Source organism: Oculina patagonica, unplaced genomic scaffold (genome assembly GCF_052425735.1).
Source record: "Oculina patagonica isolate OP01 unplaced genomic scaffold, crgOcupat unplaced147, whole genome shotgun sequence".
Taxonomy (NCBI): domain Eukaryota; kingdom Metazoa; phylum Cnidaria; class Anthozoa; order Scleractinia; family Oculinidae; genus Oculina; species Oculina patagonica.
Window position 1 is genome coordinate 1 of NW_027557485.1, and position 14,429 is coordinate 14,429.

General features: G+C 39.7%; 1 protein-coding gene across 1 annotated transcript; it reads right to left on the bottom strand.

Annotated features, from left to right (window-relative positions):
* Positions 1–315: 315 nt before the first annotated feature.
* Positions 316–13,591, bottom strand: LOC144639899 (uncharacterized; the record flags this gene model as incomplete). The annotated part of the gene is made up of 18 exons (XM_078499169.1): positions 12,545–13,591; positions 11,567–11,638; positions 9,503–11,080; positions 8,529–8,652; positions 7,394–7,611; positions 6,204–6,632; positions 5,434–5,572; positions 5,175–5,267; positions 4,502–4,540; positions 4,313–4,356; positions 3,717–3,764; positions 3,389–3,511; positions 2,799–2,882; positions 2,441–2,537; positions 1,875–1,989; positions 1,641–1,672; positions 1,207–1,321; positions 316–427 (listed from the first exon to the last, which is right to left on the bottom strand). Coding segments are annotated over exons 2-18 (3,426 nt in total), but the record flags the coding sequence as incomplete, so codon positions are not given.
* Between the last annotated feature and the right edge of the window lie 838 nt (positions 13,592–14,429).

A 14,429-nucleotide genomic window follows, 5' to 3' on the forward strand; every position in this document is an offset into this window, starting at 1 on the left:
TGCCATATATGCGTGCCAAAGCGATGCAAAAGAAGTTGAACAAAGTAAGGAAGGGAAATGAAAGTGAGACAAAAAGTCGAGAATGGAAAGGGAAAGAGGAAAGGAAGACGTCCTAGTGTCTGTCTGTCTGTCTGTACTCTTTTTCTCTGCTTTGGCGCCCCCGGAACCAAATGCTACGGAGGGCAGCTTAAAGCCATTAAAAGACCTTTGTTGCCTGACTGCGTCGTTTTTGAAAAAAAAAAAAACAAAAAACAAAAATGTTACCAATTAAAATATTAACAATCTGTGTCGGGAAGTGATAAGTTCTTTCATTACCGTTACTTCTTGCGGTAGATCCAGTTGACCACCGGAAGTCCGTAGCGTGGGCGGAACAAAGGAAGAGGCACGTGACACATTCCTAATGTTTAGTTCCACTGTCTGCCCTCTGCTGCACGAAATAAATAAAACATAATGAGAAAAGCAGGGGACAAGCTTTTAATTCAGCACCAATTTGCAATCTGCAATCAATGAAAGATATCAAACCATAATATGTACAGTTCTTTCAAACATTTTAATGTAGACTCTTTTTTAGTAGAATTACGATGGACTAAAAATTATAAACTCGACTAAAACAATCAGTAACTAGTTTGAACAATATGCCGACTTAGCCTGGATTAATTATATTTAGTGCTCATCAGCGTCGACACCAAACAGATATGGATAAAACTGGGGGAGAAATGGAAGACGAATTAACAACTTGAACAATTTTGCCAAATAACAAGGAACGTCCTTAACGTCGCTAAATTAAAGTCAATCCCATTAGTAGCGATAAAGAAATTTGCTTAAAGAGTAACGGCTTTCCTTACTTTTAAGGGACTCGCGCTATATAGGGAAAACAACTGTCTAAATGCACGCGCAAAATGGCGTAAACAAAAGTAGTACTACGCAAGTGATACAGCTATCAATTTTTTTTAAAAAAGTGCTACCCTTACTAACAAATTAAAGCTAACCGCAAGCAAACCGGAGTGGAACTAACCGCAAGCAAACTGAAGAACAAACGTAATGCGTTTTTTCAATAAATTTGTCATTTTGCGCGTACATCGCTTTTACAGTTAATTGCGCCATTTTGCGCGTGCATTTAAACAGTTGTTTTCCTATATAGCGCAAGGAAAGCCAGAGTAACAATATCTACAAAGGGGGTGATGGCAATGACACGATTGAACACACCTTTGTAGAATGTAAGGAAGAACTGGCATGTTCTGCATTTTAACATGCTCCTCAATGTTGCTTATACAAGTCAGTTCAGTGCCAGCATTGCAAGCCATCAAAGCGTGGACGGTTTCTGTGGGAAAGCAGTAGTTTAATATTCTGTGATCTATAAAAGCTAATAATGAAACCAAACGGTCGATAAAACTTTAGGAAGATCGCGACGTTTCTCAATTTGTAAGAGATGTTTCGACTTGACTCACATCTAGCGGCCAGAGGACGCTTCAACATAGAGCAACTTCTCTATGGAATGAGTTGCAGCCTGCAATCAAACTGAGCGAATTCGTTACTGATCTCAAGTGCCTAGTAAGGCGAACGCTTCTGAATGTCTTTTTACTGTACATAAACTGTGATCCTTGAATTAGTAAGTGTTGCATTTAGCTCGGTAAGCTTACCTCCACTTTGCCAGTTGGAAGGAGAATACCCACTGCATAAAAAAAGACGTATTAATACTAATGAGAGAGTACACAACAATAAGTGATTTTATTAACAACACAAAAACGAAAAGAAAGAAATGTAATGCTCTGTGTGTTGTTAGTGTTACGCTTTTTTGCTGCCCAGTATCTCCTATTCTGATGTAGATTAAGATTCTACAAAACCAGTTAAAGAAACAGATAGCAGTTTAATACCTGATTGGTTGTATTTCCAGCTCCCCGCTAGAGGACGGTCCATAATAAGCACTGCTTGCTATAAATGTGGAATCTGGGTTGAACGACAAAGTCTTGGATATTATCCAGATGTCATCTGAAACGTGACAAAAAGTTACGAGTAATTTACTTGAACGTTAAAGGAAAATAACTGACTTACTGAACAACTGGCCGACTGACTGGTTAATTTATCTTTACGACGTAAAGAAAGAAGGAATGAACAAAGGAGCCAGGGAGCGAGCCGACGGACGGACGAACGAACGAACGAACGAACAAACGAACGAACGAACGAACGAACGAACGAACGAACGAACGAACGAACGAACGAACGAACGAACGAACGAACGAACGAACGAACGAACGAACGGAGATTGGAATTAAATTTTAAACGCTTAGCAAAAACTACAGTGTGCCTACTGTAAGCTACTTACAGTAGGCGACAGTAAGGCACTTAGCTTGGAAAGTGGCTTAAAGAATATTAAATTGAGTTAATATCAGCCAGGTTTTAAAATGGTTTGTAGTGTCTTTAACAGCGAAATTCAACTCACCTTTTGAATAAGTCGAAGAGTGATCTTTTCGAGAAAGTTCCAAATAGAATTTTTTCTTGCCGTATTCAGTATCGCCACCCCTTTGCTTTCCCCATTTCTAAAAAAATAATAATAAACAAAAAAATAGGAAAAACACGGCTAAATGCCTTTGCAACGACTTTTTTACTGATAACATTGATACATTTACAACAACAGCAAAAATTACAACTGATAATTTTAACTAAATTAAGTAGAAAAAATAAATAAATAAAAACCAACCAAACGTTCCAACCATGCAGGTAAAGTTTCATATCGCAGTTATTTTGATTTTTAATGTATTAATGTATTTAACATTGCCGTTTCAATTCCTTACAGTTACCTTTGCTTTTGCTGCTCCAAACTTTCCTTTTCCTGTGTCTCCGCTTTTCCTTATCAGATGACACTCACAGTAAAATGCGACGTTCTGACGAAGAAGAGAGTATTAGAGTGGTTTATGGTGAAACTATTCACTTTATGAATTTTTATTGCTGTGAACTATTACAATCAGTACATGTGTAACCAAGGTATGCCATTCACTGTTAGCTGGCCAAGTGAAGGTAGTTACGGGGTTTTTAATTATTGATTGTTACAATTATAATTGCATCAGTCAATCAAAATACAGACAATGGACATCCAGCCAATCAGCTTGCAAAACCAAAACAACCGCTGTTGCGACTCACGTGACTTTTCCCGCGCTTTTCACCAAGTGTCCTTTTCTATTCAAGTTCTAATTGGTTTATTTCGCCTCTCGCAGTAACAGTGATTGGCACAGTGGTTACCATGGCAATCTCTGGAACGTGACGTCTTCGAATGAGTGAAACTTTTGACAGATTGGCATTGGAAGCCTATGCAAATAACACAAGAAAACTAACAATTGAAAAGAAGTTTCCGCACTGCTTGAAATATTATGATGCATTGCTTTAAACTTACGTGACTTCTGAAAAAGGACATCAAGCTTTCAGAAGATGACAGCGTCAGTTTATTTGAGGACTTTTGCTCCGCTCCTTTCGATCCTGTCTTGTTTGTTTGGTATTCATTGGCCCACTTGAAGAACTACATATGTAGAAAAGTTGATTTTTCGGCCTTGATAAATATTCCGCATACAAATATTTTAGCATAAGTTAGAGCAGGATAACATTAAAAAATATATATCCCGGCTTCAAAACTCGGTAGTAGCAAAGTATCACTTATCAGATTGGATCGGTTAGTAAAGTTTTCTGACTGTTCTGAACTACTTAAAAATATGGTCACTTTCTACCTTGCACTGCGCTTGTCCTGTTCCTGGGCAGGTGTAGAACAGTCGTCCCTGTATAAAGAGCAAATAAAAAATTACCGCAACTACTACCTGCAGTTTTGACTGTGATTTACTTGTAATGTTTTTGCTGGCTCGTATCAGGGATAGGAAACGAGATGGTGAGGCTTGGGGGCCCCAAACAATTTTTATTGTGGTTGCCTTTGTTTTGCTATTTTCTACAATGCCAACTCTCTTAACCCCCGCCCCTCAATTTGCCGGGGGGGGGGGGGAGGGTTAGGGGGATTGTTGTTGCCTTTGTTTTGCTATTTTCTACAACGCCAACTCGCAAACCCCCTCACCTTCCCCTCTCTCAATTTGCGGTATGTAATGCACTACTTGTCAAACCTAACGATCATAAATGGTTCGCTCAGAAACGAATGTCTGCGCCCGCGACTTTTGTAAGCGGAGTAGTTGCTAAGCAACGCGACTTGTCCACACTGAAGGCGGAATTTTCTCTCTTTTTTCGTAATTTTGACTAGATATTAACGAGCTATTTGAGCATTTCTATGAACAAAAAAAGGCAACTGCATTTGTTTCAGTAATAAGCCAACGTTACTAACCTTGTTAGCCCCGTCCTTCTTTACAGCTCTTAAACGTGCCTGGCCTAAATAATTGAGAAAACAGTGGGATACATATTCGGTTCAAATATCTTAACATAACTTAATTCAATGCTGCAAGTAAACGAATGCACGTGCCTAAATAAAGTAGATAATATAAACAGTAACACTGAGCAAAATGTGAGATGTTACCATGAGGACAGCTGGGACCATCTGAGCTTGGGCGATTTCCTGGAAAGGGAAGAATAAACTGTCATTAGCATCAAAGGAAGTCGGGAAAACATATCCATGTAGCGATGTTTTGCTCGTAACTTGTTGGATGTATTCAAACTTCTCCTAAAGGACACCTCCCTAGAGCGGGCAGTTGCGTCGGCCATAAAGAGACTAAAATTCATATAAACTCCACCTCTGTAATACGAACACCTCCATAATGCGGACACTTTTGCCTGTCCTTTAGGTGTCCGTATTGAAGAGGTTCGACTATACTGTCTTAGACACCGAGTCCACTAAAATTCATTTTCAGTGTTAACTACTCTATTTTAACCACTGTAACTACTCTATTCTTTAATAATGTGTGTTTTATTTCTAGAGATTTATTTCAGAATGTTTTTCGTTTTCACCAGCTCCACTGTTGGTAACACAAGTTTTTAAAGTGGGGGTGATATACTTTTACTACGCGAAACGACAGCTAGGAAATATCAGTTAACAACTGATATAATCACCAAATCGCTCAGACAAGCCTCTATCAAGAGATTTTGAAACATTGAAAGGGCATTGATGATTCGGAATCCAAAACATGATGCAATCTTGATGTCAGTGAGGGAGGGGGGGGATTATGGTTATTAACCTGTCAGAGGAACAATACCTTGCTCGTGGGCACCAAATCCTGATACGTCAACCTTCTGTAGGGCAGCGTGGTAGGTGCGAGCCAGTTCAAACAAAACTATATTCAGGTGTTCTGAAAATTTCGTTGAAGGAAAATCTCGTTATCATATGTTAAGTTCGGGAAGCAAGGAATGCAAACTAAATGGTAGACAAGAAGGACAGAGCAATAAATTCTGTTCTGCAGTAGTAGAGTCAGTGATTATTTAAAAGTTCTTTCCATAAAGCCTCTATTTACTCACCTCTTAATGCAGCCTTAAAGACTTGCCTATACTGCATGACATTCTCAAATGCCACAGGAACAGTGACATGTCGAGTTGGCGTGACACTACTGTCACACTCTTCAGATGATGGAAAATTCAACTCACCGGCCATGCTACGCTGTTTTCACAGGTAAAAGAAAAAGAAAAAAAGGAAAAAGCAATATTGATTTTTCACTTAAGGAACGGTTCAGGAAGAAAGAGTATTGCCAGAACATAGCATCACTGATAATAGTTTCATTTCTTCTCATTTGTGTACGCCATCGTACAGAAGGTAAACGAATTTCAATTGGATATAATAGCATATTAAACCATCTTAGTTTGAACACGGCATGCAAAAACATGATCTGAGTGGGTATCAAAAGTTACAACCGTCATCAAACATTTGAAGTTTGTACAACATAGTCGAAATGGTTTCATCGAGTCGTCAAATTGTTTCCGTGAGTACGGACAAAATTTCAAACCAGGAATTTCCTGTACTATCTGCATGACTATTGATTTTTCGTCTGTAATTATTTGTTTAAAACATTTTGACGATCCGATAAAACGATGCCAACTTTATTTTTTGGGTGCGAAAGTTCGCATAACGGTCTGCCTACTTCAAATGTTTAAAGAAGAAATATATAAACCATTACGAGCCACCTTAAGAAGTGTGTCTTTCCTTTTGATTGTTATTTTCTTACTAAGATTTGCCATGGTGAAAGAAATACTTTTAAATTAGCTGTAGTTATGTAAAGGAAGGAAATACTTACGTCTCCAGGCAGATTGTTAGCCATGAATTCTGGTGCAGTGGGAGGTCTATAACTATCTGACTTGTGGCTAATTTCTTTTCTTGCCTGGAACATCGCATTTTGTCTACTGGGGAGGTCGCGTTTACATGCCAGCCCTACCCTTCTTAGGCCCACACGTCGACTAGAACCAAGCGATGTTGAATGCCTCGGGTTCTGTCTTTTCTCGGTCAAATTTCCATCGATCTCTTCGTGAGGTTGACCAATCTCTCCTTGGTATGGATCGCGTTTCTGTAGTTCGGTTGTCGCCGTCGTTTTGGAAAAAAATCCAGGAAATTCCGTGGAACATGTCCCAGTTGGCGGGTCATAGTAAGCAACAGAGTTTCGGGAACCTGTTTGCTGTGTGTCTAGATCCTCAGGCGGAGCAGTTACTAAGGGGTTCCTTCGTCTGGACTGCAAAAGAAAGAAAACTCATTTGAAACAACATTTACCTAGTTGTATCAAACAATCGACGTAAAAACGTAAAATCGGTCCTTATCTTACAGCGTGGAACTTACTAATTATATAAGGGGCACTTAAAGAGGCTAATCCTCAACAATTGTTCCTTTTATGGGAGTCCGTTCCATTCCTTGTTGTTTTTTTTGAGACCCAGAATGCTGCGCAAGTGTGCGCTCGCCGTTGTCAGCGTTGTGTTGTGAAGACGTATGTGCTCGAATTTTGTATAGTGTTAAACCCAGTGGTCTCATCATATAGTAAGAATTCAGATGTCTTGTACTGTCGTGATGCTTAGAAATTTCATAACCGATTTATTTCGTGTACGTTTTTATGTCAGTGCAACCCATTAACCAGTAAACCGAACAAGACCTCGTAATGTAAACAAATATGGTGCCGACCCGGGGTGCTGGCGTGGGTGACTTGAAAGTAAAGTTGTGTTTTCGAGAAGGTCTTGTGTAGTGTAACCCTTGTGCTATATATTCGTACCCTGGATAGAAAGCAAGTCGACAACACAGGATTTTCACAAGTCAGCTGCAGGCAGTAGATCGAGCACTATGGCCGGCGTGATAGAAGTGCGTTACATTGTACTGCATTCTCAGGTCTCTCAGATACACCATGCGGAATCAGGCCGCCTTGCTTCTTCACACAAAAGTACATCATATCTATAGACTCGGTATAAACAACGCTACCTAGAACTTCTTGCAGTGAATTTTTCTTACCAGTTGAGGCACTCTCTGTACATGCTCGCGTCTGATTTCTGTGTGTTCTTCCCCTGGTAGCTGACTATTCCTAATGAATCCCTCAGTAGAGGACAGTGCAATACTTTCACTTGTGGCAAATCCTTGGGTGTTAAGCGGGCACGGAGAGTCTTCATCAGCGTCAGTTGATGAAATTGAGTCAATCCAGGTCAAGTTTGATGGAGGAGCTCTTTGGTCACCTGAAAAGTATAAAGTTAAAACCAAGACTAAAATTAAAATATTGCCAGGTCCAGCATTAGAGACTATTGATTCTGAAACTGATGTTTTCGCTTAGGTTGCCTAAGCCTCAGTTGCCTAAATTTTAGACATTAACATCTGTCCTTTTCACGACTATTTTCACCCGGAGGATCAACAATGCGAACTGTCGAGGGAAATAAGGATATAAATCGAATATTGATTCTAGAATGAGAGAAAAGGGCGTTAATCAGTAAGTGACAAAAGAGGCTAAAAAAAAACGGGGGAGGGGGTTCTCCTTACAGGAGTTGGGGGAGCCTGTGAACTTTTGCACACTGGTCGGACGCCCTGCAACTGAGCTACAGGAGACATCGTGGGAGTTACGACATATTACTTGGTTTAAATGTAGAAAACATCTTGCATATTGCAAGAAATAGTGACTATACTAGTATTTTAAATTGACTATCACAGCGCTAGTGCACTTTGCGATAATCGGCGCTCGGCATTTTCTGTTTGTTTGTTTCTTTGCTTCTCTGTTTGCTTGCTTGTTTGTTTGTTTGTCTGTTTGTTTGATTGATAACCAGGGCCACATTGCACACATATCTTTCCTACGTACAATTCTCTGCACTCTGATGTGATAGGTTCAATTACAGCTCCTGGGCCGGTTGTTCGAAAGCCGATTAACACCAATTCCGGGGTAAACAATAATCATGGTTTCAATAAAAGAAATTTTCACTGCTAATGTTTCGTGGAATTTGACATCGGTCAAAGTCAAACCTGAAGTACACAAAAAATTAATCAAAAACCTTTCTGAAAACTTACACAATCAATTAAACCATATGTTAATCCTGGATAAGCATAACTGTGCGCCAGCCCCAGTTCTGTAAAAGAGATGTATAGTAGAAAAAAATAGTCACTTTACCATTGTTAGGATGAATGTGAACATCTTGCCTTTGGACTGATACCATTGGTACAGAAGGACACCCCCTCTTTACAGTGTCACTGACAACTGAACCCTTCCACGAGTGGCCATCTCCTGCAGTCACCTGGGAACAGTAAAGCATGACATCAGTTTAAGATCCCATCTTGACATACACGTGTGTGTTTGCGCGATATACTTACGACACTTCAGAAATCTCCATTTCTCGCTTTCCATGAGACTACGCCTTTAATCGATGTGGAGTATTTTTAAAACTGCCCAATTTATGGTGATTTGTTTTGTTGTTTTTCATGCATTGATTTGGGAACAGAAGGTCGACAAGTATCATTTAGCCCCGTCCGGTCGTCCAGGGCAAGTAGATTTTCCTATCGGAAAAGTAACATTTTATGGTCACTTGACTTATGCACAAGGGTCCAGGCAAACCCTCCGCTAACTTAATGATGATTTCAAACAAAAAAAAGTAATCTTCGACAAGCACGTTACTGCTCCGTGCAAGCAAAATGTAATAGTAACTGTGGAATTCAATTTTATCTTTTAAGCCCTGTGGTTCCAATAGAACATGAACAAAAAAACAGATGGCTTGTGGAAGGCGGATTTTTAGTCTGGAGACTACAAGTGGAAGATTTTGATAGAATTCTTATTATAATAGTGTCCTATTCTCGTTATCTTTTTTCTGCAGATTTAGATTTTACCAGTTATATGAGGAACCACAAGCCAATCTTTCCAAAACGTCATTTTTTAACTGCTGATGGATCTAAATGATCACATTGTATTGGTGTATGGCTTTGTTTATAACAATTCGCTTCTTCGTTTCAAGGAAGTGCCAGGCAGGGAAGACGGAAGGAAGCGGGGAGGGGAGGGGGCTGTAATGATGACGTGAACAAAATGGACAATGTTGGATGGCTCACAGCACACTACTTACTGTAATTAACAACTGAATGTACACCTGTACTCACCGTTCGGCTATCTGTTGGAATAACTTTCGTTGTTACAATGGGAGTAGTTTTCCACTGAGTCACTGTCCCAGTTTCTGATGGGAAGAACTCTGGTGACATCTCAGACTGCAGGAAATTCCCTTCAGCGTCTTCGATGTTTTGTTCAAATGACGGGTTCCATTGCTCTAAACCATTATACCCTTTTCTAAACGTAAGTGACTCCGAAGAATGTATCAAGTTGTTGTTTTGATCTTGACTTTGCAGTTCACTGTATGCAAACAAGGAGCCTGGATGACTGGAAAACCTATTTTCATTAACGCTGAAACGATCTCCTTTTTGTCGAGTTGGAGGAATACTTTTATAACTTGTACAAACATCGTTCCTTGGAATTGAAGGCGAGATACAGTCAGGGATGCAAGAGAATAGACTTCGTTCTGGCAAGGAGCTGTCTGGTTCAAAATATTGACTGCTGAGGTTTTTTGGTTTTGATTTCTGACAGCCGTATGAAGATTGCTGTGTTGAATATAGATTTGGGGATTGTGATGGAGGTAAAACTAAGCTACGATGTCCTGTGGTAGCTAAATCGGGGCTCTCAAAGTTGCAATGATCCAACTGACTGCTTTCTTGTGACAAGTTACAAGGCTGTTCTCCAACTTTCTTCAAACCAATGCGAGTTTGAGGATCAGCTACGGTGCAACCTTTCTCCACACTTGTCAGAAGTCTCATCAGGGGCGAGACGGACTCGGAATCGTTCTGAGACCAATCCTCATTTTGCCTCTGATGTGGTGACTTGCTAAATGCTGACTCTTGTGTAGCGTCTTCGCATACTTCGCCTCCCATATCCACATCACAGTCACGATTGCCCTTTGAAACACCAGCTTGAAGAACGGTACTCTCTGTATTTCTCCTACTAGAACCAGCTGCAAACGAATCTGGAGACAAATTTAAGGAGTCAACTAAATCATCGCCTGTTTCTAGATCTTGTCCAAAAGAATCATTTTCCAAAGTATCTTGCTGCGACATGTCTGCCATTTCAGAAATGCTGTTTGTTGTTTGGGCACTGAGGTTTGCTGCATCCACCTGAGATGAATTTGTATCTGCAGCGTCATTCCAAATGCGTAACTGCTTGTCCATCATCGATCCAGAATTTGCTTCATTTACATTTTGCCCACCAAGTGCCATTTTAGGCTGAGGCACGTTTTTGCGAGAAGCGAACAATGCTAGAATCTGGCATGTACTGCGTTTATTTTCACTGTCTCTAATTATTTCCTTTTGTACAGGAAGGTTGGAACAGGACAATCTTTCACTGGAGGGAAATCGATTCTCCTTTCCTGCAGCACTGCAGTGTCCAGCCATATTGAAGGGAACTCTTTGATCATGTTGTTCTTCCCATTTTGTGCAAGCAGCATATGATCTGTTTGGAGTGTACATAACTGTGGGGCTTTCATCGTCAGGTTTCTTTCTTTGAGAGATTTGATAAATGTTACTCTCTCGTTTGCTGGAATGAGCACTGTACATATTGAAAAAGTCACTTTTGCTTGGAGGTTTGTTTGGCATGCCCAATCTGCTTTCCCCTGGATCAAAGGGATCTTCCCTTGACTGAAAGAAAAAGGCGACATTTTTGTGAACAAAAGTACAAGTTAAGGTTCAGGTGAACTGCAGTATCTCAAACAATGGTAGATCCAGATTTGCTTTCAAAGGGCAGGCTACGAGTGAAATCAACAGGATTTGTATAGAAAAACTGGCGTAGTTGAGCTTTATATTTCAACAGTTTTTTTTTTTTTTTCAGTGATAAGTACAAGCCAGATGTCCTCGAGTCATAGAGGGCTCACCCCGTCATTGCCACCCTATTGGCATTGTAGGTACATTTTGTATCCAACAATTGCCAGATATAAAAGCAATCGAGGAATCAATAATATGTTTTGCGTAGAAATGTATGATGTACATGGGTAAAAGAAAAAACGCATACCCATAATTATGAAAGTTTAATTGCTATATAGTATAACCATTCAGTTAACGATTCAAAAGATGCCAACCCAGCAAAAAACATGAGAAATAAATAACCACGAGTTATTCAGCTGCTACCTTTTTGACCTCAGGTTCAGTCAGAGTAGTTATCATGGGTTTCTTTTGGTTAAATGTCGGCGGCTTGAAACACTGGAAAAAAGGGAGGACATTTTAATGTTAATACACAACTTATTTAAAGTACCTGTCTCTCTAGTCAACTAACTGATACTTGGTAATTGGCCCCGTCCTAATTCGAAAGGTTCGAAGACAGTAACAAAATAGGCAGATATTTGTTTGTGGCTCTATCAAGGTGGGTAAGGACAGGTCGCAAAAGGACAACAAAGACCCAAGCTTGGGGTAGGGTGAGCAGACATACGAGCAGCTGAAAGATAGCGAGGAATGGCCAAGTCGCCGACACGATGGGACATGTGATCAGTAGGGAAAATGAGCAGTTAATTACTGAATACCCTGGAGGATTTCTGTTCATTTTAGCTTGTTATTGTAAAACCGGGAAAGGTTCAAACAATGAGATGCTAAAAGTACTACGCAGATCTGCAAAGTTAAAAACACATTTTAAATTCCTTTCGTCTAAACCAGTATTTGTTTCAAATTCAATTTGTTAAAAGACATGTGCATTTGAGTTAGTTTGACAAACACGTTTGCAGCTATTTATTAGGTAATGTAAAATCATATTAATCTAAAATGCGCAAAGAATGCGACTTTTACACATTTGTAGCTTTTTCCATTATATCCTTGTATTTTTACTGCAATGTCAGTTTTTCTGCGTCTATGATTATCTTTGTATCGACGAGAAAACGTGTTTGTATGAAATCAAATTAAGTGCCTAGTGGTTCAACATTTTTAAAATTAAAACAGTATCATGATCCTTTGTGTCAATAAAAAAGCATCAATGGACAAAAACGTATACTACTTTGTCTAACTAATACCAAGACAACGAACTATGAACACATAGAGGCGATGAAACTTTGTTAGAATAACTCGTACGAGTTGCAGCCATACACACGTGTAAACATGACAGACAATAAAACTGAATACCTGTCTTTTTCTCTTGCCTGGTTGATAGAGAAGACCTACACAGTCTTTCACTTTCTTTTCTTGTGTCGTTGAGATGACCTCATGTGTTTGGTCAGATAAGGCATGCAGCCTTTCCTCGATTGTTATTAAATATCGTTCACTTTCTAACTCTTCCCCTGGGGCCACCTATAGAGAGTTGAAGGAAAGAAGTAAGTGTTAGCCTGCGTAGCAGGCGCCGTTGTCTCGAGCGCGCGTATGGGAAACGCGAAAGGCGCGAGGGGGCCACGCGAGCAAAAAATTGCGCACTCTTAAACGCGCTAAAAAACGTACATAGACGCCTGCTGCGCAAATAATTGAATTTCATTGATACCTGCAAGTTAAGCTTGAAGCTAAAGCTGGGTAATGCAGTACACGGCATTTGCCAAGTTACCCAAACAATTAGACGTGAGTAAATGTTATTTAGGTGAAGTTAAGCACAAGAACAAAGCTGGTGGGTGTCAATACGATGTTACCAGCAGGTGGCAATTGCAGGAAACACTCGTGTTTCATGCTTGTTCAGCCTAGTCCCTACGCGTTCTCAGCTCGGTCAAACCTGGACCCTATATTATAAAGGACAAGAGAGAACGCCTAGGGACCAGGCTGATGCTTGTTTACATAAGCAACCTGTATATCCCATGGTCATTATGGATACCAAGAAACTTTAACTTCCATTTCTGCGTGTCAACCTCGTTAAAATCCATTTAGTTTTTGGTAGTTAAATGTTATAACGGTAATGTGCAAAACGTATGCAACAACCTGTCCAATGGATCTCGTTTCAATTACCGAAAAATCACCACAGATTCAAACAAAATTCAACTTAGAAAGTTTGCACAAAGGACAAAACAGTTAAACGTTCACTGCTGCGCTGTCTGGTTGTAACAATTTAAATATCGTTTTCACAGTGAAAATAAAGTCTCACACGTTAATGGTTATGTAAATTTTCAAGAAGAAAGCAGAAGCAGTTGTACTAAAAGTTCATCGACATATTACGACTTTAACACGGGCAATTGACATTTATGTTCATGTCGAATCAAAATAAACGCGTCGAAACCTCTGTGCCTGTACACTTTATATACGGTACTTCGTCTACGAAAAATATAATTGCACTTCTGAGATGCTTTTTCCCGTTTCAAAACGAGTCTTGATGCACAGCTTTTCATATGGAAATTAGTTTTTTACTCGTTTATTAAAATTTGTCTTGCAAATCAAACTTACTTCCATATGAAAGTGAAAGTGGAAGTGGTGTGTTCCAAAGTACCATTTCATAATGAACATTTTCACTTGCAAACAGACAATGCTGTTCATTAACAGCAACGCTATCGATTTAACCAGATGAAAGAGAAGAATTAGGTACAAGTTCAGTGCTGCCTTGGACAATTGAGCTAACTTGATTTAACCATTTATAAAACTCAGTACAGCAAGGCACGCATGAACAATAAGAAATGAAGTTATTAATTTATAGATCACTTTTTATTGAGTGTTTCGCAGGTACATATAGCTAAGTCATGTTCATATTTATCGATAGCCAGGAATTGGAAGGGCTAAATTTGGGACCTTTCCTCCATGTGAAACACTATACGTTCTTTAAGCACAAAAACCTTTTGGCATTTGTTAGGAAGACTACGAATATCCACCTTCTTTACGGCCTTTATATGCAATTGCAGCGTGTGTGCGACCCGAAAGAGTTATTTGAAAATGGCGCGAAATTGCAGTAAGACACTACCTCTTTGGAACCTCTATTTTCATTCGCCCGCTGTAAACACTACCCTTTTTGTTCCAAAGTTAGATCACAAGCAACAAGAACAAAAATTCATCATTTTTCCGTCCGCGTTCACGGGCCATCTAAGAGAAACACGAGAAAACCATC